At 37.3% G+C, this 24,248-nt stretch overlaps 1 protein-coding gene across 1 annotated transcript in view; it reads left to right on the forward strand.

Annotated features, from left to right (window-relative positions):
- The window catches only part of RFX6 (regulatory factor X6), a 56,341-nt gene extending 37,855 nt beyond the window's left edge, over positions 1-18,486 (forward strand). Inside the window, exons 8-19 of the mRNA XM_036414233.1 lie at positions 1,508-1,585; positions 1,699-1,812; positions 2,899-2,948; positions 4,159-4,318; positions 5,259-5,403; positions 6,731-6,840; positions 8,420-8,537; positions 10,353-10,475; positions 11,457-11,663; positions 13,093-13,605; positions 14,446-14,658; positions 17,591-18,486. Coding sequence (XP_036270126.1) covers positions 1,508-1,585; positions 1,699-1,812; positions 2,899-2,948; positions 4,159-4,318; positions 5,259-5,403; positions 6,731-6,840; positions 8,420-8,537; positions 10,353-10,475; positions 11,457-11,663; positions 13,093-13,605; positions 14,446-14,658; positions 17,591-17,766 — 2,007 coding nt within the window. The 3' untranslated portion in view covers positions 17,767-18,486. The remainder of the gene's footprint in view (positions 1-1,507; positions 1,586-1,698; positions 1,813-2,898; positions 2,949-4,158; positions 4,319-5,258; positions 5,404-6,730; positions 6,841-8,419; positions 8,538-10,352; positions 10,476-11,456; positions 11,664-13,092; positions 13,606-14,445; positions 14,659-17,590) is intronic.
- The last annotated feature ends 5,762 nt before the right edge of the window (positions 18,487-24,248 follow it).

Consider the following 24,248-nt stretch of genomic DNA (forward strand, 5'->3'; position numbering starts at 1 on the left):
GATAGTACATCATCAGAAGATGGTAAAATAAACATTACAAGACTAAAGATTTTTTTTAATTTAAAACTCAGTATGAAGGAAGAAAATACTAGAATGCATCTATCACAGGCAGGTTGTAAATCATAAGCTTTATGTTTGGGATGTACTCCATTTAATTTTGGTAAAGAATTATCAAGCACTTCTGCAGAACAGAATGTAGATGAATGCAAGGTCATGCACTAGATTGTCACAAAGCTTCTTTTCAATTCTAAAATTCTTGGTTCTCTGACAGTTGCAAGTGTTTTTGAAAGTTAAGGAAGAAATTTTTTTCATGGGATTTAGTTTGTAAATAATCCTCAACATGATTTCCCCCCAGTGTTTATGTAATAAAACATGTGGCTAAATCCTCCTCTATTTCTGAATTTCTGAAGTCATTTTTGTATACCTATTAGCTGACTAATAGCAGTATCTATTTTTAATTCAGGGCACAATTTCGACATTATTTTTTAAACTGGAGTTCATTTTTCATTAGCACTTGAGGAAAACATCTTTGGTCATATTTTGAGGTGCAAAGATAGAGGAATATGATGAACTAATGCTCAGTTGTATTACTGTAGAATCCAGAAATGAGAATAATACATTAATAAGAGAACTATTGGTAGACAGGCAGACAGTAACTTCTGGGGTTCCTTCTGATGACACCTACTCTGCCAGTTAAGAACAGGTGAAGTATCGAAGGTTATTCTCAAATGCTGATTCTAAGCAAATCTCCTGAAGTGTTTCCACTTCCTACTGTTCTCTTCTTCCATCCTTTTTACCTTAAAGATGTAATGTGTGAAATTATGACTTCAGATTTAAGGTAGCTCCTGTAAATGTTAACATGTGGCAGTTTGTGGAGAAACCTGTGGAAATCAGTGGCACCTCAGGGAACACAGTTCTTTTGGGGGAGGGTATGGTTGAGCACCTTTGAGGAGAGGATTCCTACGTATTGTAAAGACTTTACCTGATGAGAGAGAAAGGTGGGGAGAGAGCAAAAAAGGAAAAAGAGAAGTGAGGAACATATTCCAATAGTTTATTTCTGTTTCTCTGTTGGCTTCCAAGGAACTCCTCACCAGTCAACCTGAAAACTGGTCTGTAGATCATTATCTCAGCCAGGTATCAAGGTGCTTACATAACCCTGGTTTCTAAGTCATTCCCATTGGTCCCCATTATGAGCACCAGGGATTAGCACTCATTTTTTCCTTTGAGGGCCCTGAACCCCGCCTTTCACCTTCTTCACCAGTAGCCAAGTTCCCCAGATAACTTTACAGTTCCTAGAAAGAGGGGTGGGCTAGAGCTCAGCACCTGCTTTCTTCAGACAGAAAAGATGGGACTGCCCAGTGAGAAGTTGATTGAGGTGTGTTAGCTGAAGCATGGGGCACAATGCTTGGTATATAACAGGAGCTTAATAAATGTGTGTTGAATGAATGAACAAATGAAGGCAGTGTTGAAAGGATGCTGTGGCTAAGCTTTTTCTTCCTTTAAATAGGTAGATACCCTCATAATGATGTACAAAACTCACTGCCAATGCATCCTGGACAATGCAATTAATGGGAACTTTGAAGAGGTAAGAGTGACAAAAAATGCTTTGCTGACCGTACTAGAAATACATTCTTGTTCTATTCTTTATATGAGCTGAAGCAAAAATCGTAATGTATGTAATCTTTGCCCTGCAACTAGATCCAGCATTTCTTGTTACACTTTTGGCAAGGTATGCCTGATCATCTCCTTCCCCTGCTTGAAAACCCTGTTATCATTGACATTTTCTGTGTTTGCGACTCAATTCTTTATAAGGTAAGTTCTTTGGGTTCTTTTAAACACAAACTACTAGCATATATTTCTTTTAAGAGCATTCTGTCTACATTTCTGCAATATATTTTTAATAAATTTGTTATTTCTGGCTGGAGCAACACCATTAATTTTTTTTTTCTGATGAGAAAGCAAGCAGTTTAATAGTGTATATTTAATAGTATATGTATTTTAATTTAAGTTTATATAAAAATAAAATCAATTTTATTTATAGCTAAGAATAATTCTAAATGCGGCATACTTATACATGGACACAGTTAATTTTTATTAACTGTTCAAGGTGTTTTCAGATTAAATAACAATGTGTGTGTGTGTGTATGTGGTTTTTTCCCCCATAATGTCAGTGTTTTGGGGAAGAGCAGAATTAAGCACTCTCCCAGGACTAATAACTTGAAAAATCTTTAAAATCTCCAGCTTTAATGCATTATTGTCATTTTTGTTTTCAAACCAAGTAAGAGTCCCCAAGTATCTACAGAAGGATCACAAAGACAGCCTGAACAAAGACAACAGGAGCCAGTTGGTCTTCTAGCCAGACATTTAGCAGGAATACCCACTGTTAGTGTCACCTGCCTAACCTAGTAATTGCAATGTTTTTAGATATTCCCCTCTCCCTACCTTTTACTTTTTTATTTTTAATTTTTAAATATATTTTATTGATTTTTTAGAAAGAGGGATAGAGAGTTAGAAACATCTATGAGAGAGAAACACCGATCAGCTGCCTCTTGCACACCCCCTACTGGGGATGTGCCCACAACCAAGGTGCATGCCCTTGACGGGAATCGAACCTGGGACCTTTCAGTCCACAGGCCGACACTTTATCCACTGAGCCAAACCGGTTCCATCTCCATCTCCCTACCTTTTAAACACACACACACACACACACACACACACACAACACACACACATACCCCTACCTCATGCATGCATTGCTTTTAGAGATAAAAGTCTAAGTTTCAGAAATGAATTAACATGTTATTCCCTTGAAAGCTAGGAATAAATGCAATTGTCAAATAATGTCTTTTTACAGAAATACTAAGTAAGAATGTATAACTCTCTTTTGCTGTGATTAAGGTTCTTACAGATGTACTCATTCCTGCAACAATGCAAGAAATGCCTGAAAGGTAGGTCCAGCCAATAATACACACAATAAGCCTGAAAGAAATGACATATTTACCCCTAAGTTTGCAAGTAATTAATGTTCATTGTAGGGAATGAAAAAACGTGTAATTACATTAAAAAATTACTCAAAATCTCACCATCTTCTTAATGTCTTAATTATTATCTCACAGACTGATTTCTAGAAATAACTGTAAATATGTACATTTAAAAAAGTAAAACCATCGTATACATACTATGGCAGTATGCAGTGAAAAGTTTTCATATCAACAACACAGATCAACATCGTTTCAAATGGTTGCAGAGGTTTCTAGCATTGAAAAATCACTATACTTTCTTTATTGAACTAATTACTTACCAATTGGAGCTTTTTTAACCCAATTCCAAGTAGCAATTATGATCCTAAATTTACAAATGAGGAAGCCAGGAGCAGAGAGAAGTTAGTTTATTATTTTATATTTATTTAATTTATTTGCTTGTTATTTAGAGTCAGCCTATATTTTAATTGAAGTCTATTTAACCCCAAACTATCTGCTCTTTTTTCCTGTACCATCTCAGTCCTCAACTTAAGCACCATTCCAAATATATTTAAATCTGTTTTATTTATATATAATCAGTAGATTATTAAATGATTTTTAAAATTTTTATATGTTTTCATAGTATAAACACAACCAACATTTGCGATTTTGAAATAGGGTCCTCTAATGAGAACATTTTTGATAATTTATTTCAGAGTTATATTTGGATTATACTAATATGCTACTATAAGCTAATATTACATATCTGAAATGATGTCACTTCCAATGTGATGGGCTCTCAAGAAGCTAAAATATGAGAAATCAAATGCATACTTATATTTCCCAGGAATATTTTATAGAAAATGATTGAATCACGAGTTAATATTGACAATAATTATTTATTAAACACTGTGCATGACAAGCTTTAATCTAAGCACTTTTCATGAATTATTTCACATAATTCTCATCATAATCTTGTGACATGGATACTATTCTTACTTGCACTCAACAGATGAGGAAACTGCAGCTTGAGGAGACTGAGTATATTGAGCAAGATGATAAATGCCAGCCATAGGCTGACATCAAAAGCCATGTCTTGGAATCATACAATAATTGTTCACCTCATTACACCACATTTATTTAATGCATTTGAACAACTTAGCATTGAACATATTGTGTGGGGTTTTTTCTTTTGTAGCTTATTAGCAGACATAAGAAATTTTGCTAAAAATTGGGAACAGTGGGTTGTTTCATCCTTGGAAAACTTGCCAGAAGCTCTGACTGACAAGAAAATACCTATTGTGCGAAGATTTGTATCCTCTTTGAAACGACAAACATCTTTCTTGCATCTTGCTCAGGTACGTTAGCAAGCCGAGGGCACTGAGTCATCAGCTCAAACATGAACCTTCTAATAGTAAAGGCAGAGGGACTTGCAGAGTGTGGAGAGTATGTAGGCAGGAGTTAAATACATTGTGAGATTCTAGAACAGAGAAAGGGCATTAGTGGAAAAACTGATAAAATTTGAATTACTTCTATAGAGTAGTTAATGTCCTGACTTGGGTAATATACAATGGTCATGTAAGATGTGATATTAGGAGAAGCTAGATAGACAGCATATGGAAATAGAGTTGGTCCTTTGTATATATGGGGTCAGCAACAGTAGATACTGAGGATAGTTGCACTCTGCACTGACTTTGAAAGTTTGTTACAAATTTATAATTACTTCAAAATAAAAGTAAAAACATAATTCAAATGCGATGTAAAATGTAAAACTCTTATTTGCCACATGAATCTAAGTAACAACAATTAAATTTGAAAGAAATGAGCCCATGTGATATTTAATGTTGTAAAACCCACAAAACCAACACGTTTTAAAACTGCTTTCTCATTTGGCTTTCTTAATAGAGGAGGAAAAAAAGCAATTTTAAAATTAAACTGCATGTTTGTATATTTTTATGTGTTTTTTAAATATATATTTTTATTGATTTCAGAGAGGGAGAGGGAGAGAGTGAGAATGATAGAAACATTAATGATGAGAGTGAATCATTGATCATCTGCTTCCTGCACACCCCTATGAATTAAAACATTCATTTTCAAAGTCCAAAATAGTTTTCAAACTTTTATCAGAGATGATCATGAGGCTCAGTTATTGCTTTTTAGTTTTAAAGTAAGAAAATACTTATGATACTTTTTCATGAAGGAAATGTTTCTCTAGATTCTAGAAGCTAAAACTTTCCTTTATATAGACTATCACTAAAGTAGTCTAGTGATTAAAAAACAACAACCTTTTCTATGCAGATTGCCAGACCTGCTCTCTTCGACCAGCATGTCGTGAATTCTATGGTGTCGGATATTGAAAAGGTTGACTTGAATAGTATTGGATCTCAAGCCCTTCTCACCATTTCGGGCAGCACAGACACTGACTCTGATATCTACACTGAACGTAAGTCTTCTCTCTGCTGAGCAGGGTTTCCCAGCTTTGGCACTATTGACATCTTAAACTGGATAACTTTTTTGAGGGGGGCTGTCCTGTGCATTGTGGGATATTTAGCAGCACCCCTAGCCTCTACCCACTACACTTGATTCCAGTAGTAGCTTTCCCCCAGTTGTGATAACACAGAGATGTCTCCAGACATTGCCAAATATTCTTCCATTGGAGTACAAAAATCCTATGTTTGAGAATTCTGTTTTGTTTTTTTTTAAACCACATTTTAAAAAATTTTCTTTGTTTAAAAACAATTGTACTGACTCATTGTGGAAAATTTAGAAAATATTAAGAGGAAAATAAAAGTTATCCATAATCTTATCGCCTAGATATTACCAAAATAGAAATAATCTGGAAATAATCAAAATGGTCTTGAGTTTTGTGAAATTTTTTCTAGTTTTATATTATAGGCATCCACATTTCCATGTATTTAATGCTCTTGGCATCTATGGCATATGATGCATATAAAAATGTTATCTCTGCACAATACTGTTTTTCAAAGCAGAGAATCCCTGATCAGGTTTGTAACACCTGAGTGAGTTTACTAAGCCAATATGTGTGTCTAGAGAACCCAGCTCGGTTTCCAAGGGATAACAACCTTCTATTTCTCCCTTCATCTCCTTCTGAAAAGACAAAAAATAAAGTAAAATAAAATAAAATAAAAAATGCAGCCTTGTATAGGCGGTAGCACAAATAATAAATTGCTCTCTGGGGATGGTCCAACCTCAACCTGGCTTTCTGTTCCTTAATATAAGATTATATTAAGACTCAGTAAACCTTGAACTCTTTAATAAAATGATAATCGTAAACTGTCCCTTTAAGTTTTGCATGATAAAAGATTATTCATGTAAGTGGCTCACCCTTCAGCGCAGAATTGAAATTTTGCTAAAGATAAAGAATGTTGCATAAACAAGAAATCAATAAGCCTAGTTCATCCTTTAGCTCCCAACTAAGCCATTGCATTTAATGAAAGCATTGGATTCAAAACGAGTAGTCAACTATATTGGCAACTTACTCTTCTCTAGTATAAACATACTTCTATAATATCTAAACCTATATTTCAACATATACCAAGATCACTTACAAAATTTTAAAGAGTAAAGTACCAAGGAATTTTGTTATTGTTTTCAAGATATGAAATGAATTCCTTTAACATATGTAACTTAATCTCCCTGTCTTTCACTTTTATTATATAATATTGTTAATGATCCCTAGTTTTAGGTTTTCTCATGGGTTCAATCTAGAGTGCAATATTCTGCTTTTCCCCCCCTTTTATACATGATAGATGACTCTATCACGGTGTTCCAAGAACTGAAAGATCTCCTTAAGAAGAATGCCACCGTGGAGGCCTTTATTGAATGGTTGGATACTGTAGTAGAGCAGAGAGTAATTAAGGTACTTTTCAATAATAAATGCTAAACTGGCTGTAATTTCTTACTCCTGGTGGTGGGGTGACAGTCTATGTGTAAAAATGCTTTGAGGAGTGTTGAAGCCCTATAAATAAGGCAGCCCGAATAGCAAAATTAGGAATATGACAGATTTGAGAGCACTGGGCATGGGTTTGATTCTACTGATCCTTTCTTGACTAAGGACTACAAGACAGACACTATAGTGGTCTCTCTTTACTGCAATTTTGCTTTTCGTGGTTTCAGTTACCTCAAGTCCACAGTGGTCTGAAAATACTAAGTGGAAAATTCCAGAAATAGACAATTCACAAGTTTTAATTCTTCATTGAGTAGTGTGAGGAAATCTCTCACCATCCCACTCCGTCCTGACAGGATGTGACTCTTCCTTCCCTTTCTTCAGCTACCCATGCTCACCCTGCTTGTGAGTCACTTAGTAGCTGACTGGGTTAGCAGATCCACTGGTGGTAACCCTTATTTTATTAATAACAGCCCCAAAGTTCAAAAGCAGTGATACTGGCAATTTGGATATGCCAAAGAGAAGTGTGAAGTTTTTCCTTTAATTGAAAACTTGAGTAGAATACAATAAGATATTTTGAAAGAGAGGTAGAGATGGAGAGAGAGACCACATTTGCATGACTTAGTACAATTTATTGTTATAATTGTGAATTTTATTGTTAATTTTTACTGCACTTAATTTATAAATTAAACTTTCTTTTAGGTATGTGTGTATAGGAAAATCTTAGAATATATATAGGATTTGGTACTATCCACGGTTTCAAGCATTCACTGTGGGTCTTGGAATATATCTCCTTTGAATAAGTGGGTAGGTAGAAGGCTACTATAGGCCTTCCCTACCAGTCAATAGAGTTACAGCTGAATAACATCAGTAGTGAAAGGTAAACTTAGAAACTGGAAAGATTCTGGCCCTTTTCTAAAAAGTAAGTTTCCATAAATGCTGGTTTTAAGTATTTACATTTTTTTTTTTTTAAATTCCAAGAGCTCAGTATTTTGTGTTTTCCACATGGTTTCTTCAACTCTTTTTGTTAACCTTCAAGTCATCCATCATGAAAACAGGACAATGAGAACAAATATATCCATCACTGGTCGGTGTTAGCCATTCCATATCAAGGAAACTAGTTATAGTGTAGGGACTTTTTTTTTTTTTTTTTTTTTTTTTTTTTTTTTTTTCCTAGAAGGAAAACAGATTATCATGCAGGACCAGAGAAGTCCGAGTTAATCATTCACAGAAATATACCACCCCTCCTTCACAGTTCACCTCTGGTTCTGTAAAAATAAAATACGAGATAAAATATTTTGTAAATTATTTCATTTAGTTGTTTAATTCTATTAGGTAACAAACACACTACAGAGCAAACATCTATTAACCTTAAAAACTAAAGAAAGGACAATAAGAATCCCTAGACAGATCATTTTATTTGATGAAACACATGGTGTGCATGCCATCTGTCCATTTGTCAGACAGGCTATCTACCTCTTGGGTCTTATGTAATCCATGTACTAATGAGAGGACAGATTTTATAGAACCATTTTATTCTTTAACTTTCTAGACCAGCAAGCAAAATGGAAGATCATTAAAGAAGAGGGCCCAAGACTTCCTGCTGAAGTGGAGCTTTTTTGGTGCTCGAGTAATGCATAATCTCACCTTGAACAATGCATCCAGTTTTGGTATCCTATGTGCTCTATTCAACTCTTCTTAAATGAATCACACCATTTGTTCCCAGTCACATTTGCATCTGTTTTCCAACATGTGGCATTGTCACTTCTCAAACCATATCTGAATATTAAGCCTGTAGAGTAGGGGTGTCGAACTCAATCAGAGAAGGGGCCAAAATCTAAAATCCAGCCTAAATCGCGGGCCGAATGGCTTACTGAACAGTCATAAACTGTCATTGTGATGGAAACGCAGCGGAGTGCAGTGATGACAGCGCGGTGCGGGCCACATTGCAAGGCCTGGCGGGACGGATTTGGCCCGCGGGCCTTGTGTTTGACACATGTGCTGTAGAGACTAGTAGTTATGAACCTGGGTTTTAGAGTCAGATCACATGTGGAATTCAGTGTTATCACTTCTCTCTGACTTGGGCTTTCTCCACACTTTCTGCTCATCATAGAAGAAGGAGAATATTCCTTTCATTGAAGTATGTAGGCACTTGAGTGACACACACACACACACACACACACACACACTGAGTGGCCAAATTATTATGATCTCTGAACACATAATAATCTGGCCACTCAATATATATCTTATATAACAAAAGGCTAATATGCAAATTGTCCTCTTGACCAGGAGTTTGACCAGCAGGCAGGCCGGCCAACCTCCCATGTCACCTTCTCCTGGCCAGGCTGGCCAGACCCCACCCATGCAGGAATTCATTAGAAGCCCAGTGCATGAATTTGTGCATGGGTGGGGTCCAGCAAATAAATGGTAATCCATGCATTATTTTCGAAAGGCACTACTCATTGTGATATGGCAAATTTTTACATATTTTCCAGGAACCCACATAGCTATACTTCAGGAAGTCAAGAGCAGCTTAGAAGACATGATCTTAGTTTCTGAACCATCTTTCCTGCTCTGTGATATGTGAAGCAAATTGAGTAAAGCCAGCCTTTTAAAAAAGGAAACACCTTCTTTTTCCTAAAAATATTATCTTAGTTTATTGTTATAAAGCTAACTACAGTACTTCTGCTTTTGGCAGTTGCATTTTGAGAAATATTTACATTATAAAATAGCTTATAATGAACTAAGTTGTTTTTATTTAATTTTCAATGGAATTAAATAAAATCAGCGAACTTTTATTGAGGGATAAATGAAATGTAGTGAGTTTATTATTTTAACTCTCCTGCTAACATTTAAGGTTTCTTAAAGTATCCAACATTGAATCCTGTCTTTTTTATGAGAAAAAAAAGAGACTTTTTTTGGGGGGAAATCTTAGTAGAAAAAAAGTCTAAGGTTTTCCAGAACAGCTTCTACATGCAAATTGCTCTTTTCCTTCTTGAAATCAAAGAGCATTTGTTTCAGGCTCTCAAGACATCTTCTTACGTGACACTTTTTCCAGACTATGTTGGCCATTGTCTAATTATTTAGTACAAAGTAAACAGAAATAGAGCAGAATAGATCTTATTCTCCCCAGGCTAAAGCTTATCACACTCCAATGTGTGCCCTCTTAAAGCATAAAGCATGTCTCACTTTCATCCGTATTTTCCTTTGATGTAATTAGTGGCCAAAGAGCTGGCAGGACAGTACACACAGGGAGCTGGGCAGGCGGGACACCAAAAGATTAGAGGCCCGGGTTAAGCATGTTGGTCTTAGCAGGTCATTTAAAGTCCAACAAGTATTTGTTTATTTCAGTTGCTCCTTGTAAAGTATTGCGAGATGGTCACCAAGATAACTTGACTTCTCCCTTTTTCTCTTTCCTTCTCTCTCTCTCCCCCTTATTTCATCTCACGACGCCCTCTACCCATTCCCCCTCCATAAACAAGGCTCTTTCCATCTGATCCGCATGCTTCTTGATGAGTACATCCTCCTGGCCATGGAGACCCAGTTCAATAATGACAAAGAGCAGGAGCTACAGAATTTACTGGACAAGTATATGAAAAATTCAGGTAACTTAAAATGTCCGCATTCCCCGCAGGGAGGGGGTGCAGAGCAGAGGGTTGCATATTTCTTTGTGGAAACCGGAGTTTGAGCATTTGTAAGCACACGTGTTAAGTGGGTCTATACCAGTCTCAGAGTTTACCCCAAACACGTCACTGCTAACACGGTAAAATGATATTAACAGAGTCCTGTTTTTTTCTAGGGACTACTCTTTTCCATAGAGTATTCAAGGTACTTTCCTGAAACTCTGAAGGAAACAAAGTCATTGCTCTTAACTTTTGAAACTTTAGATAAGATTGGAGAGATGACTATAATAAAACAAAACAACAACACTGTCATTCAAGACAACACATGTAGTATACCGCCTTATAAATAGCATAGAAATAAGTTCTCCAGTAGTTGAGAGAAGGAAGAGAACACATCTACTTGGGATGTGATGAATTGCATTTTGAAGACTGTTCCTGCCAGAGTGGATTATTCATTTTTAAAAAAAATATTTTTATTGATTTGAGAATGAGAGTGAGGGAGAGAGAGAGAGAAAGAGAGAGAGAGAGAGAGAGAGAGAGAGAGAGAGAGAGAGAGAGAGAGAGAGAGAGAGAGAGAAACATCAATGATGACAGAGAATCATAGATCGGCTGTCTCCTGCATGCCCCACACTAGGGATGGAACCCAAAACCCGGGCATGTGCCCTGACTGGTAATTGAACCGTGACCTCCTTGTTCATAGGTTGACACTTAACCACTGAGCCATGCTGGCCAGGCCAGAGTAGATTATTTTTATTTTTATTGCTGTTCAGAACCCACCTATACCCACAAGCGTACAGTTAAATAAAACAAGCACACAGCCCAGGGCCAGCTTTGTTTCCCATTTCTCATGAGCTTCCAGATTTCTGACACAACTCTAAGATATTTTCAGTTTCTCTTACTTGGGCTCCTCTACTGGGACTATGGGAGGGATGTTAACTTCCCCATGTTTACAAACCATTCCAGATGCAAGTAAAGCCGCCTTCACGGCTTCTCCGAGTTCATGCTTTCTGGCAAACCGTAACAAGGTGAGTGCTGCTGCCAGTGACGCTGTGAAGAATGAAAGCCACGTGGATACAGCCTACCTTCCTCTGTTATCCAGCCCACCGGGAGGCTTACCCTCTGCTCTGCACCCGTTCTCTGCCGGGAGTGCGGACAGCATACCGCTCACAGGTACCCTGGGAAACAGCGAGAAAACCACTTCAGTATTCCTCACAGGGGCCTCTGTCTTTGTTTTCTTGAAATTGGTAACCTCCAGGCTTCCCAAGAATAAAAAAAAAAAAAAAAAGCTTACCTTCACTGACTGAATAATGGTTTATGAAATTTCTATGATTTTCAGCATTTGTTACTCACATTAACAATAGTATATAGTAATACTATTGCTAACATCGGCATCCCACTTTGACCCACTGTCTTACTCATACCAGAAGTATACATAATTAGTTATCCTCATTTGGTGGAAGAAAAATTAGATTAGGTGTGCATAAAATCCTTAAGATGCTTTGTGAGTAAAAAAAAAGGTGGGGGGCCTGCTATTAATTTTTGGTTTTCAAGGAGATTTTATTTCTCCTCCATTAAAAAGTGGATTTAGCCATTTCAGCATAACTATTATAATTTTCCTCTTTGGTCTGGGGTACCTTTTGTATCAGTCTGAATGTCTAGTGGCTTGTATTAGCTACTAGATAATTTCTTAAGTCTTTGTCTTGCTTTATGCCTTTTCTGAAACCCTTTTACATACATTACTGCATTAAACACACAGACTTTTAAACCCAGAAGAGCCTTATAGTTCAAGGGCTTAATTCCACCATGGGGAATTGGAGGCCTAGGGGAGTGGATGGCATTTAACTCATTGTTCACCAGCATGACATTTTCAACTGGCTGCTCTAAAGCCATGCCATGTAGACTTAATTGCCCTTTTCTTTTACCCTAAGAACCAAACCACCTACCATTTAGCTTGCTTTTTAATTATAGAAAAGTGGGAACAGCAGGCCCCTTTGCCTTCCCAAACTTAAGCTCTAACCATCTTTATACCCGTGGAAGCGTGAGGCCTCAGACTTTCTTCCATAGTCACTGACTCCAAAAGTCTCCACTGCTGTGAAATATGCATGTTTTGTGATGGTGTTTTTTAAACCTCAATCTTCGGTGTTCCCCAGGTTTTTTTTTGTTTTGTTTTGTTTTTAAATATATTTTATTGATTTTTTTTACAGAGAGGAAGAGAGAGGAATAGAGAGTTAGAAACATTGATGAGAGAGAATCATTGATCAGCTGCCTCTTGTACACCCCCTACTGGGGATGTGCCCGCAACCAACGTATATGCCCTTGGCCGGAATCGAACCCAGGACCTTCCAGTCCGCAGGCCGACGCTCTATCCACTGAGCCAAACCGGTTTTGGCTCAGTTTTGTTGTTTTGAGAGAGTAGGAAGTTGGGAAAAGGTATAATAATAAATCTTTTGAATATATATATATAAATCTTTTATATATATATATATAAATCTTTTGAATATATATATATATATATTTTTTTTTTTTTTTTTTTAAAGAAGTGGCCCATCTATTTTAACCTGCCAGTAGTGAATACTTTGGTAACTATTTTTATTTTCAGGTCAAATGGAGCTTTCCCAGAGTTCTGGTCATCTGATGACACCACCCACCTCTCCAGCCATGGCCAGTCGGGGAAGTGTCATTAACCAAGGTCCAATGGCGGGGAGACCCCCAAGTGTGGGTCCCGTACTGTCAGCCCCACCACACTGCTCCACGTACCCAGAGCCCATTTACCCTGCCCTTCCTCAGGCCAACCATGACTTTTATGGGACCAGCTCTAACTATCAGACTGTGTTTAGGGCACAGCCTCACCCCCCGGCAGGACTCTATCCTCACCGCCCGGAGCATGGTCGGTGCATGGCCTGGAGTGACCAACAGCTTTCCAGAGAGTTCTTCAGCGGCAGCTGTGCTGGATCTCCCTTCAGTTCCCGGCCACCGTCCAGCTACGGCCCATCCCCGCACAGCCAGGAGGCACACAGCATGCAGTTTTTAAACACAGGAAGCTACAATTTCCTGAGCAATGCAGGGGCTGCCAGCTGTCCAGGAGCAACACTGCCTCCCAATTCACCTAATGGTATTACCATTTTTAAAGCTTCCCTGGCGTTTGAGAGGGCAATAAGACAAACCGACAGAGTTCCATCTCTGCCAAGTAGCATGCTATCCCATGCAAACCTTCTGAAGATCATGGAATGTTAGGCATTTGGAGGTCATTTCTGCTGCCTATAAGCATATCCTTAGTTCTTGAGGTTTTCTTAAAATTTCACATACCACCTGTGATGAAAAAATATTATGTCAAACCATATGTCTGAGACATAACCTTAATAGCTCCAGAGAAGAATGCTTTGTTCTTTGAAAACATTTTTAATGATTACTTTTCCCCCCAGAGAACTAGCAGCACATCCTAAAGATTACTACCAAAACTATGGCCCTGTTAGGCTGATAAAACATGTTAAGGAGCTAGAAAGCTCTGTGGACTTCTTCAGCCACCAAGCTAAGCTCTGTGTACAGACAGTTCTGGTGCTTCTCTCCTAAGCGTAGGCCAGTTTTTCCAGAAATAGGAATCTATCAGTGAAATCGGTATTTGATAAGTAGTGTAGTTTTTGTGAGAAGCTAATAGTGCTTTTTTCAATCATGGGAGGACCTTGATAATTTAGATAAGAGAAGTATTAGAGAGATATAATTAAATCTCTAAATTAGTAATAAGGTAACATGTATTTTTTAAAAAATAATAAAATAGCACTGTGAACCATTCTACATATAGGTAGAAACCCGACTCTATGGTAAATGTAGATGTGAATGTAATATTTACAGTATGATATCTTTAGACACTATCATATCATTTTGTCTTCCTTTGCCTTCCTGAAATATTCATTGTAATAAGTTAACCGTCTGTTCTCGACATTTTCTGTTATAGGTTACTATGGAAACAATGTAAACTACCCAGAGTCTCATAGACTTGGATCAATGGTGAATCAGCACGTTTCTGTCATCAGTAGTGTCCGCTCACTGCCTTCCTATAGTGACATCCACGATCCTCTTAACATTTTAGATGACAGTAGTAGAAAGCAGACGAGCTCATTTTATGCAGACACATCACCTTCAGTTGCATGTCGAACCCCAGTAGTAGGTAAGTTATTTTAGTAGCTCTTGAAGATACTTTCAAAAGTTAACTTCGTATATGCAGTATTACTTTGGAGGGTGACTGTTGAGGTGAACTGGGCACTCATGTTCCTACAGTTGATTTGTCACTTTGGATCTGATGACATAGATGATAGATAGATAGATAGATAGATAGATAGATAGATAGATAATAGATAGAGATAATATATAGAGATAGAAATAAAGATAAAGACAGAGAAATATTAATTCTTACCTGGATATTTTCCTTTGATTTTTTTAGAGTGGGAGAGAAGAAGGGAGAGAGAGAGAAACATCAATGTGAGAGAGTCATAACAATTGGTTGCCTTCCGCAGGGCGACACTTTAACCCCTGAGCAACACCAGTCAGGGCTGACATTATATTTTTGAATCTGCAAGTAACAGTTTACCATTTCTCAATATGTATGTGACTACTGCTAAAACCTACTGCTAGGTCTGTTGATCTTTTCACATAACATACATGAGAGCTGGCATCTATTATGTATGCAAAAATGAATATAACCTGTCAAAGGCAGTCTAGGTTTTATGAGTGCAATAATTATATCTTTTTCTCACTCTCTCGTTCATAGTTAGACCCAGAGGCAATGCTAGTAGGTATCTCCATCAGTACCCCAAAACTATTCCAAGTATTAAAAATTGGTAGCTTGTGGTGGAGATTACTATCATTTTCCCAATTGTATGTAAAATGTGATTAGACACCTCTGTAGAAAATGTTTCTATATTTGTTGTTCTATAACATACATTTTAAGTAAAAATGAGTACAACAGAGTGTTTTCCATGAAGTTCTGTAGCATCTTCTTCCACCCAGGTTGCTGTAGGTAAAAAAAAATAATAATAATAATCTTGAAATTTGAATTAGATGTATTACCAGCATCCAGCAAAATGTCTGCCTCATAGTAGGAACTCAAGAAATCAGAGTTGAAAAAGGAGCAAAACATACACTTTTAGTTTCTAAAATTACTAATAAGGTATCACAGGACAAGCATATGTTCATGTGAGTCTCAGGGCAGGGTGTTAACGCTTACATGGGATGGTTGAAACCTTCTTATGGAGTAGATTTCAGACTAGTGTAAGTAAAGGGCATTAGCATCCAACTGGAGCAGAAGGCAACATGAGATAAATTCTCTCTACCCACTCAGTGTGCTTTTCTAATAATTCAATAGGAAGTGCTCCTTCCCTTCCTGGACCATCACAGCTGTTCCCTGAGCAGAGTCTGGTAGCTCATCTCATGTTATCTGCAGATGGTCATTGCTTCTAGGTTACTCTAATGAAGCAGAAAATTCCACTTCAGGAAGTTTCCTCACTGTGAGACTAAAATGTACCGTGTTGCTATTGTTACTATTAGTTCTGTTTACTTGTTGAGATAGTGGTAGCTTTGATGGAACATAGCTTAGGTGTGAGATGGATTCTAAGCTTTAGTTGTCAGGGCCGGCTTACAAGTAAATTGCACACAGGGCTTTAGGGTGAAAAGAGGGAATAGAATAACTAAGGCATGCAAGTGAAGTTATAACCTAATGTATGTCAACTGAGTTTTAAATCTTGGTTTTTGGTGACAGAAAAGATGGTAGTTAGAACTATTTAAAAAAATAGCAGTAAGCCCTGGTTAGTTTGGCTCAGTGGATAGAATGTGACCCCGTGGACTGAAGGGTCCTGGGTTCGGTTCCAGTCAAGGGCACATAACTCGGTTGTAGGCTCGATCCCTAGCCCTGGTCAGGGTGCATGTAGTAGGCAAGCAATCCATGTGTCTGTCTCACATCAATGTTTCTCTCTCTCTCTGTCTCTCCTCATCCCTTCGATTTTCTCTAAAAATCAATGGAAAAATATCCTTGAGTGAGGATTGATGACAACAACAAATAAAAGCAATGAGAACACAGCAACCATTAATACAAGAAATGTAGTGTTAGTGAGCCAGCTATTCTGATTTTTTTTAAGAACCTACTATGTGTCAGACTTTATTCTAGGTGTGAGGATATGGTAGTAATCAGGCCAGAATTTCTGCCGGTAAGAAGTTTACATCTTAGTAAGCTCAAGGGAGTCAAAGCAATGAACATATAAACAAATACATTGAAAAAGAATTTCAATTATTCTGAAGTAAATTAAATAGGGTAAAATGACAAATAGTGGTGGAGGTGCTACTTCTAGATAAGGTGGTTGTAAAAGGAAGCAGGAGGCAGAAACATTGGCGTTGAAAGATGAGTGATAAGGAGACAATGACATGAAGGCCTGAGGGGACACTAGGCAAAAGAAGCAGCAAGTGCATCGTCTCTGAAATGGGAACAATTTTGGGAAGTTCCATGTGCAGAAAGAAGGCATGTGTTTTGAACATGGTGATTGAAGAAGAGAATGGAGTAAAATAAATCGGAAGGCAGACAAATTCCCACAGGGTTTATGAACTAGGGTGAGGAACCTGGGTTTTGTTCTAAGAGTAACGGGAAGTCATTATAACATTTGAAAAGAATGAATAAGCTGATGTATTGTTCAACAAGGTTATCCTGGCTCTCTCTGCAGGGCAAGAGGGTGGGGCAAAGGTGAGGGTTGCAAGATTAATTAGGAGGTTGCTAGGTTGCTCCGGGTTAGAGAAGATGGTGGTTTGAACTCCAATTGTGAAGGTGCAGATGGAAAGAGGAGGTGTATTGGGTATATCTTTTGGAGGTAGAGTTGTGTGAATTTAAATTTGGTATTGAGTTTTCATTGTGAAAAGTAAATTCTGGAAGAATAGCGAGGTGGGGGGGGGCGGTGAATGAAAGAAAATAGGGGATGGCTTTGAGAAACCATATACACTCAAATTTAGTATAGCGATGTGTGCTGGATGCAACAATAAACAAAGAGGCCTAAAGTGAGTGGCACTTGCAGGGAAAATCAATGTCAATTTTCAATTGCTGATTCTATTTTCCTTTACAGCATCCAGCTTGCAAACCCCAGTTCCTTCCTCTTCATCTCAGTGTATGTATGGAACCTCCAATCAGTATTCCACTCAAGAAGCCCTGGACTCCCACGCAGCAAATGGGAGAGAAATGGTGTCCTCTTTGCCACCCATCAACACTGTGTTCATGGGGACAGCAGCCGGAGGCACTTAAACCAACAATGTTGGGTGGGGGTCAAACTCTGAAAATTCCTACTGCTAAATATTATTCTCTCAGACTTTCATCAGAGTAAAGACAATGGAGTATGCGGTGTCAGGACACGGTTTTTCAAGTCACTAGGACAAAACGGTGGACAGCTCCATAGTCAATGGAGATTCTTGCGGAGTTTGTTTTGCACACCAACTGTTTAAAATGTGATCTCATTATTAATCAAAGTTTCAAATGTTATCCAATGGAACCAGTGGAGCTTTAAAGATGCCAACATTTCAACCATGAAGATTGAATGTTTCACTCTCTAATTTATTGAAAAATCTGTGTGCTGTTTCACATTTTTGGTTTCTAAAAAAGAGAAAAGTTTATTTAATGCCTTTAAAAAAAACCTTTAATATATTAGGATCTCAGATGCATTGATTGTTTACTATCGCTTATTTGACAAAAAGTCAAATGTGTATGTTCTACCTCCTATGGAAATGTTTACAAACTTAAGACTTAATTCAATCCAGCCTAGACCAAAGTTGCTTAACTTTCAATTCCTGTGCATTGGCGTGATTATCTCTGTTACATAGCAGTATTCCAATTCTATGTAACCGAAGATTATAAATGCTTTCCCTCTTTATTTAAAAAGATGAGAAATAAAAAATAAAATATGGAAAAAATGTTAAAGGTGTGGTTGATCTCAGGGCTGGGACTGTGATATGTCCAGACTCCCTGGAAAGAGATATTTCAGTCACTCGGGTTTCTACAGAATAAGGAGTAAATTAATTGTTTTACAAGTCTCATGGTAATGACTATGAACTCTTCTAAGGTCTGGTGTAGTAAACTGTTCCTATTGTACTTTGAAGACAGTTTTACAATCCTAGGTTAGTAATAGAAATTTAAACAAAAACCTTCCAGAAAGGTAAACAATAGCGGTTGTGGCATACAGGACATTTTGTGCTTTGGGAAGATAAGGAATGATGAATTTATATAAAGGATTATTGTACTATCTCACTCAATTATTAAAATCTAAATTAAATTCTTGAGTTTGTAAATGGCAGAGAACACAACCTGTCGGTTCCACAGGCACACTGATAAAATGAAAAGAAAGTAAATTTCAGTTACCCCTCAATTATAGGCATTAGCAAGGGGTAGAAAAAACTGGAGTGAGTAATCTATTCATTAATTTTGAGATATTTGATTATCTAACTAAAGTCTTTATTCTGGTTGGAAAAAAGATTTTCAATTAATTTTTTAATATCAAAATCTTATAAGTAGTGATTAATTTCTATTTACCTTAGATGCATAAATTTTTTCCATTATAAAATAGTCTATTTCTAGAATGAGCAAAAATGTACTTAGTTTTTTTGTACAATCTAATCCTGTTGAAAAGATCTCTGATTTCCCCCCCAAAATTTATCTTCTAATGTCTATAATTTCAATCATAATTATTCAGTGTTTACGAGGATAAAATCGGCCACTCCTTAATTAGACCCTTTTACTTGTCATATTAAAAGTTACTAGTAAAAGCCGCTCTGTCCATTCAGTAGCATGGGGAGCTTTGGAGGTAGATATAAATGTACTTCTAGATTCCTTTTCCTATTAAAAACTTTATCCCAAGAATTAATTTTTATTTATTGAGTATTCTTAATGCAATATCTTGGTCGTGTTCTTAGACTTGGTTAGGTGTTGTTAAGGAGTTAATATGTTGAAGGTTTCAAGAGATAACTCTAATTTATCCCACATTTTAACAAATTTGTCAGTCACACTGGTGATAACACCAACAGATAAGGTCCCTCCTCTCATGGAGCTTACAGTTTATGAGGTAGGGCAGACATTAAGCTAAACATTAACGCAATTGGTAGTAATAAAGAAATGGTGAATTGAAGTTGTGAAAAGAAGTGAAGGCCGCTTAGAGAAATTGTGTCACAGGAGTTGAGCTTATGGTGATGCGTACATGACAAGAGATCAGGAGAGCTGGTCTGGAAGAAGTGACTTGCTGAGAGAGAAAGAATGAGTGGGAAGTAGGAGAAGTTGGGGAAAGGAGCTGTGGGAAGAGGGGTCAGCAGGCAGGACTAGTGTTCAGGATAGGAATCCAGCAGGTACGGAATCTGTGACTCAAAGTCAAAAATGAAAAGATGTGGCAGAGCTTGGGGAGCTGGAAGAGTGGTCAGAGTGAGCCTGGCAAGATATTCCTGAGGCTTTAAAGGCCCGCAACCAGCTTTAAAACATGAATGCTGACCATAGGGGTTTGTTGATAAAAAATGAGAAACTCATCTGATTGTGAAGTTCTATAAAGTATTAGAAGACATTGGTAAAAATGTCAAGCTGAGATTTTTGTAAATCCTAATTTTGCTGAAATATTTTCTTAATAACATCAGCATTGATTTCCTAGAATTCACCATGAAAAACCTTCAGCTCTTTGTATGTGTTCAATGATGACACATTAAGAAAATTAATTTTATGGTTTTATTTTTGTTGAGATATTAGTTTTAAGAGGTTTTTTTGTTTTGTTTTGTTTTGTTTTGTTTTCCTTAATGAGGATCTGAATTTGAATCTCTTTTAAAAGTTATGATTTTAGCCAATAATTTAATTTTTAATAGAATTCTCACTTTTTTTTTTTTTTTTTTACATTCAATCCCCGACTACCTCCCTGGAAAAATGCACTTAAATAACAGGGACAGGAAAATTGTGTCAATGCTGTTAGGTGGCATTTTTCTATATTGCTGATGTGGTTAATTTTAACCCTTAAGTTGAGGGGAACTAAAGGTGAAGAGAAGGTCAAAACCAAGATTTCTCAGTGTGATGTGGTGACTTCACCTCTTTTCTTAAAATAGATGTCTTGGAGCCTCCAAGAAAGAATTGGGTGAGAAGCACATTTACAAAAGTGAAAAATTAACTACTCCATATGATACCTGCTCTAAAGTAAAGAGAAACCATTGTTTTTATTAGTTAAAAACAAGGGTGGTGTTTTTGCCAATCAATAGTCAGGATGAGGGTCAAAGATTTACAGCCTTCAAGCATCTTTAAACAACCTGAGGCAAACATAAGCTTCGTGGGCAGTTTATCTAGATTTGTCATTTCACTCTGTGTACTTTAGCTTATTAATGCTGCACACGTGACCTCCATGGAAAAGAAAGCAGTTTCTATATTTTTTATTATAAAGTAGCAAGATTTATTGAATTTAGGCGGTACTACGTTCCTTTTATTTGCCTTCTCCTCAACACATATACCAGTTTTAACTCATTACTTACATATTCATTTGAATTCTCTGGTCCCAGAAGAAATGTCACCTATAAAATGTGCCAGAAGATGAGATCCAATGTGTCTCACAGAATACTGAGTATTCAGCTGCCAAGGCCCGTGGCCAGCAAACTCATTAGTCCATGGAGCCAAATATCGACAGGACAATGATTGAAATTTCTTTTGAGAACCACATTTTTTAAACTTAAACTTCTTCTAACGCCACTTCAAAATAGACTCGCCCAGGCCATGGTATGTTGTGGAAGAGCCACACTCAAGGGGCCAAAGAGCTGCATGTGGCTCACAAGCTGCAGTTTGCCGACCATGAAAGGCACTTGGACATCAGACTAGCAGAGAAAGTCCTCTAAGAGTACATTGATCCTTCAGTGGAAGATAACCCCGTGGCATGTCAATGGTTCTCTTACATCCGGATGTTCCCCCGGAAGTCTCCGGGGAATATTGGCCAAGAACTGACTCCTGACTCCTGGAAACTGAAAAGAACAGCTTGTCTCTGACACAGGCGTCAGTGCTAAGTGGCTTGCCCAAGAGAGACCCCTGTATCCTTTTTCCTGGGCTCCCTGCATTGAGGAACAGGAGACCATCAAAGATTCAGATCGGGTACAGCAGGGACAACGAAATACCAGGATGACAAGGGCTAATCTTGAGTTCTCCTAGGAAAGGCCCCCAACCAGCATTGACATGGTTGTTCAAATTTTTGTGAAAATGTAAAAAGAGGATCAACATAAAATACAATTTTGAAGTAGAAACAAAATATGTAACAATTTAAAACGATGATGACATCGTCAGACAAATCCGTGTTTGAAGCTGCATCAACTGTGAGACAAGTCAAGAACTCTGAGGCTCCTTTTTCTCATCTATGAAATGGACTTGATAATATCACAAACGGTTTTGGGGATGATTAATTGAGGTAATGCTCATAAAATATTTAGCATGATGGTCTCTGACATTGCACTGGCTCAGTAAATGGTAGCTGCTATTAATATTCATTGCTATTCAAATCCTGTAGAATCACTAGTGCAAACTATTCTTATGTGCCTTTATGGGTAAGTAGACAGCTCTAACGCTAGAGTTTTCTAGCAAGATAACTAGGCTGGTATAATTAAATAAAAATTTATAATGTAAAAGTAAAGGAAAAAAACAAAAGGGAGTCAATCATTAACTACTCCAATATGGTTTCATGGAAGTGACGCAAGATACAATATGGTCTGATTGTGAGATATAAAAACATGAGTACTAACACTTTTAAAATAAATTTGTGTATACATACTTCCTGGCCTCATACAATGATACAAGCTATTTCTCTATTAATCAGTAATTCTGGGATATAACTGTCAATGTTTACTTCAGTGTCATTGTCTTTGTTTTCACAGATCTATAATAAATAGCTATAAAAAAGTGAAATTTTTCTATGAACAATTTTATTAAAAAAGTATTTCCATTAATTGTATTTCCCTTTTAAAGTAGTTAAGTTAATATTTAAAAACACAAATGGTTAAATTTATATTTTGAAATTATTATGTCAGACATTTCAAATGCCTTTATAACTACAAGGTTAAGGACAAAGTGCTTTCTGTTTTCACTACTGTTGTAAAGAAAACCTTTAAGCAAGCCTAAAGTACTCTGAAGCTACTAAGCTGAACGTACAACTATTGATTACTAATTATTAAACATCTCTTCCAAGATGTACTGCAGGCAACTGAAGCTTAGCATGTACAGACTGGAGCCATAAGCTCTCTTCTCAGGCATGTTCTGACCATGTTTTTTTCTTTTATCATTACAGTCCTTTGGGAGAGAAAAACCTGGAAGTCATCCAAAACTCTCCCTTACTGCCCCCCCCCCCCGCTCCCAGCAACTCTAAAGCTATTTCTTCTATTATTTTTGTGAGCTCCCTTTTCATTTTCCTCATCCTCACGTACAGTGCCTCACTGCATGCTCACCTCTTGTCAGGACTACGGGATTAGCTCAATCAGCTTCTCCATTACTCGCAGAGGGATCTTCCTTAAACACAAAGGACATCTCTGCTCAGGATTCTTCTCTGGCCCCTCTGGGACTTCAGAGCAAGGTCCAAACTCATTGGCATGGGTCTAAGGCCTTTTAATTTTTCCTGCTTGGACCCAATATTAATCAATATAATGTACATGCTCTTTAAAATTTGTATGCAATTGGAAGGTTCATAGGATTTTTCAGTTGTCAAAAGTAATCACTTTCTAGGTACTGGGATTTCTTTTATGGTTTATGATAAGAGTAGAAAGTGTAGGAATATGAATGATAAATGGCCAATAGAGACGAAATGCTTATAAAAATCAATAGCTTTAATGGCTCTAAAATATTTCAAGACATTAGCACTTGACATAAACAACATGGAAGAAAACCTTATTTAATGGAAAATTTTGGCTCAATTCTCAGGCTTTCTGTGTGATACTGAAAGACTGAGGAAATAGACCTTGATAGACCTCAATGACATACAGGTAGAGAGACATATAACTGAGGCTAAGATTGAGATTTAAAAAAAAAAGTTAGTACACTTGAACTTCAATAAATGTAGTAAACTCTCTTCCTCTTCATTCTGTCTCTCCTGTGTTTGACTGATTTTACTCACCTTCCAGTATAGATGTTGCATTCCCTAAGAAATCTCTCCTGAAACCTCAAATTATCATGTTATCTCTCTCTCTCTCCTGAACTAGACCAAAAGCCCTTGGATGACTGAGGATATTGTTAGGCTGATGTATTTCCGCAGTAAATAAATGTTTACTAAAATTGCATGTAACAAACACCATGAAACTCAGAATGAATAACCACCTTTGGGTCCATTGCTCAAGTTCCTGTGTAACAAGTAACAATGAAGATCAAATTCCCTATCAATGTCAATGTCACAATTCATTCTTTCAAGTTCAGTTAATATTGATGAGGTTATAAACACATGGCTTCCTCTCTTGAAATTATTTCTCCATGCAAACACACCTCTCAATAGCCTAGCAACTCATCTGCCTTCTGCTGTTAAGGCTAGATGCATCCCACATTCCCTTAAATAAAAGGAATGATTCAGACTCATCTTCCACATATATCCCTGTGAAAGGATAAAATCCAATTTTCCATCCAAGGTCAGTATAAACAATAGGTCAGTATATCCAACAATAGAGAACTTGCTAAGTTATGTTAAGGAGACCAACTCCTGCTTGGACTGTTTTTTCTGAGGCACGGGTGTGTGTGTGTGTGTGTGTGTGCGCGCACACGCA

This window comes from Pipistrellus kuhlii, unplaced genomic scaffold (genome assembly GCF_014108245.1).
Source record: "Pipistrellus kuhlii isolate mPipKuh1 unplaced genomic scaffold, mPipKuh1.p scaffold_m20_p_5, whole genome shotgun sequence".
NCBI classification, from domain to species: domain Eukaryota; kingdom Metazoa; phylum Chordata; class Mammalia; order Chiroptera; family Vespertilionidae; genus Pipistrellus; species Pipistrellus kuhlii.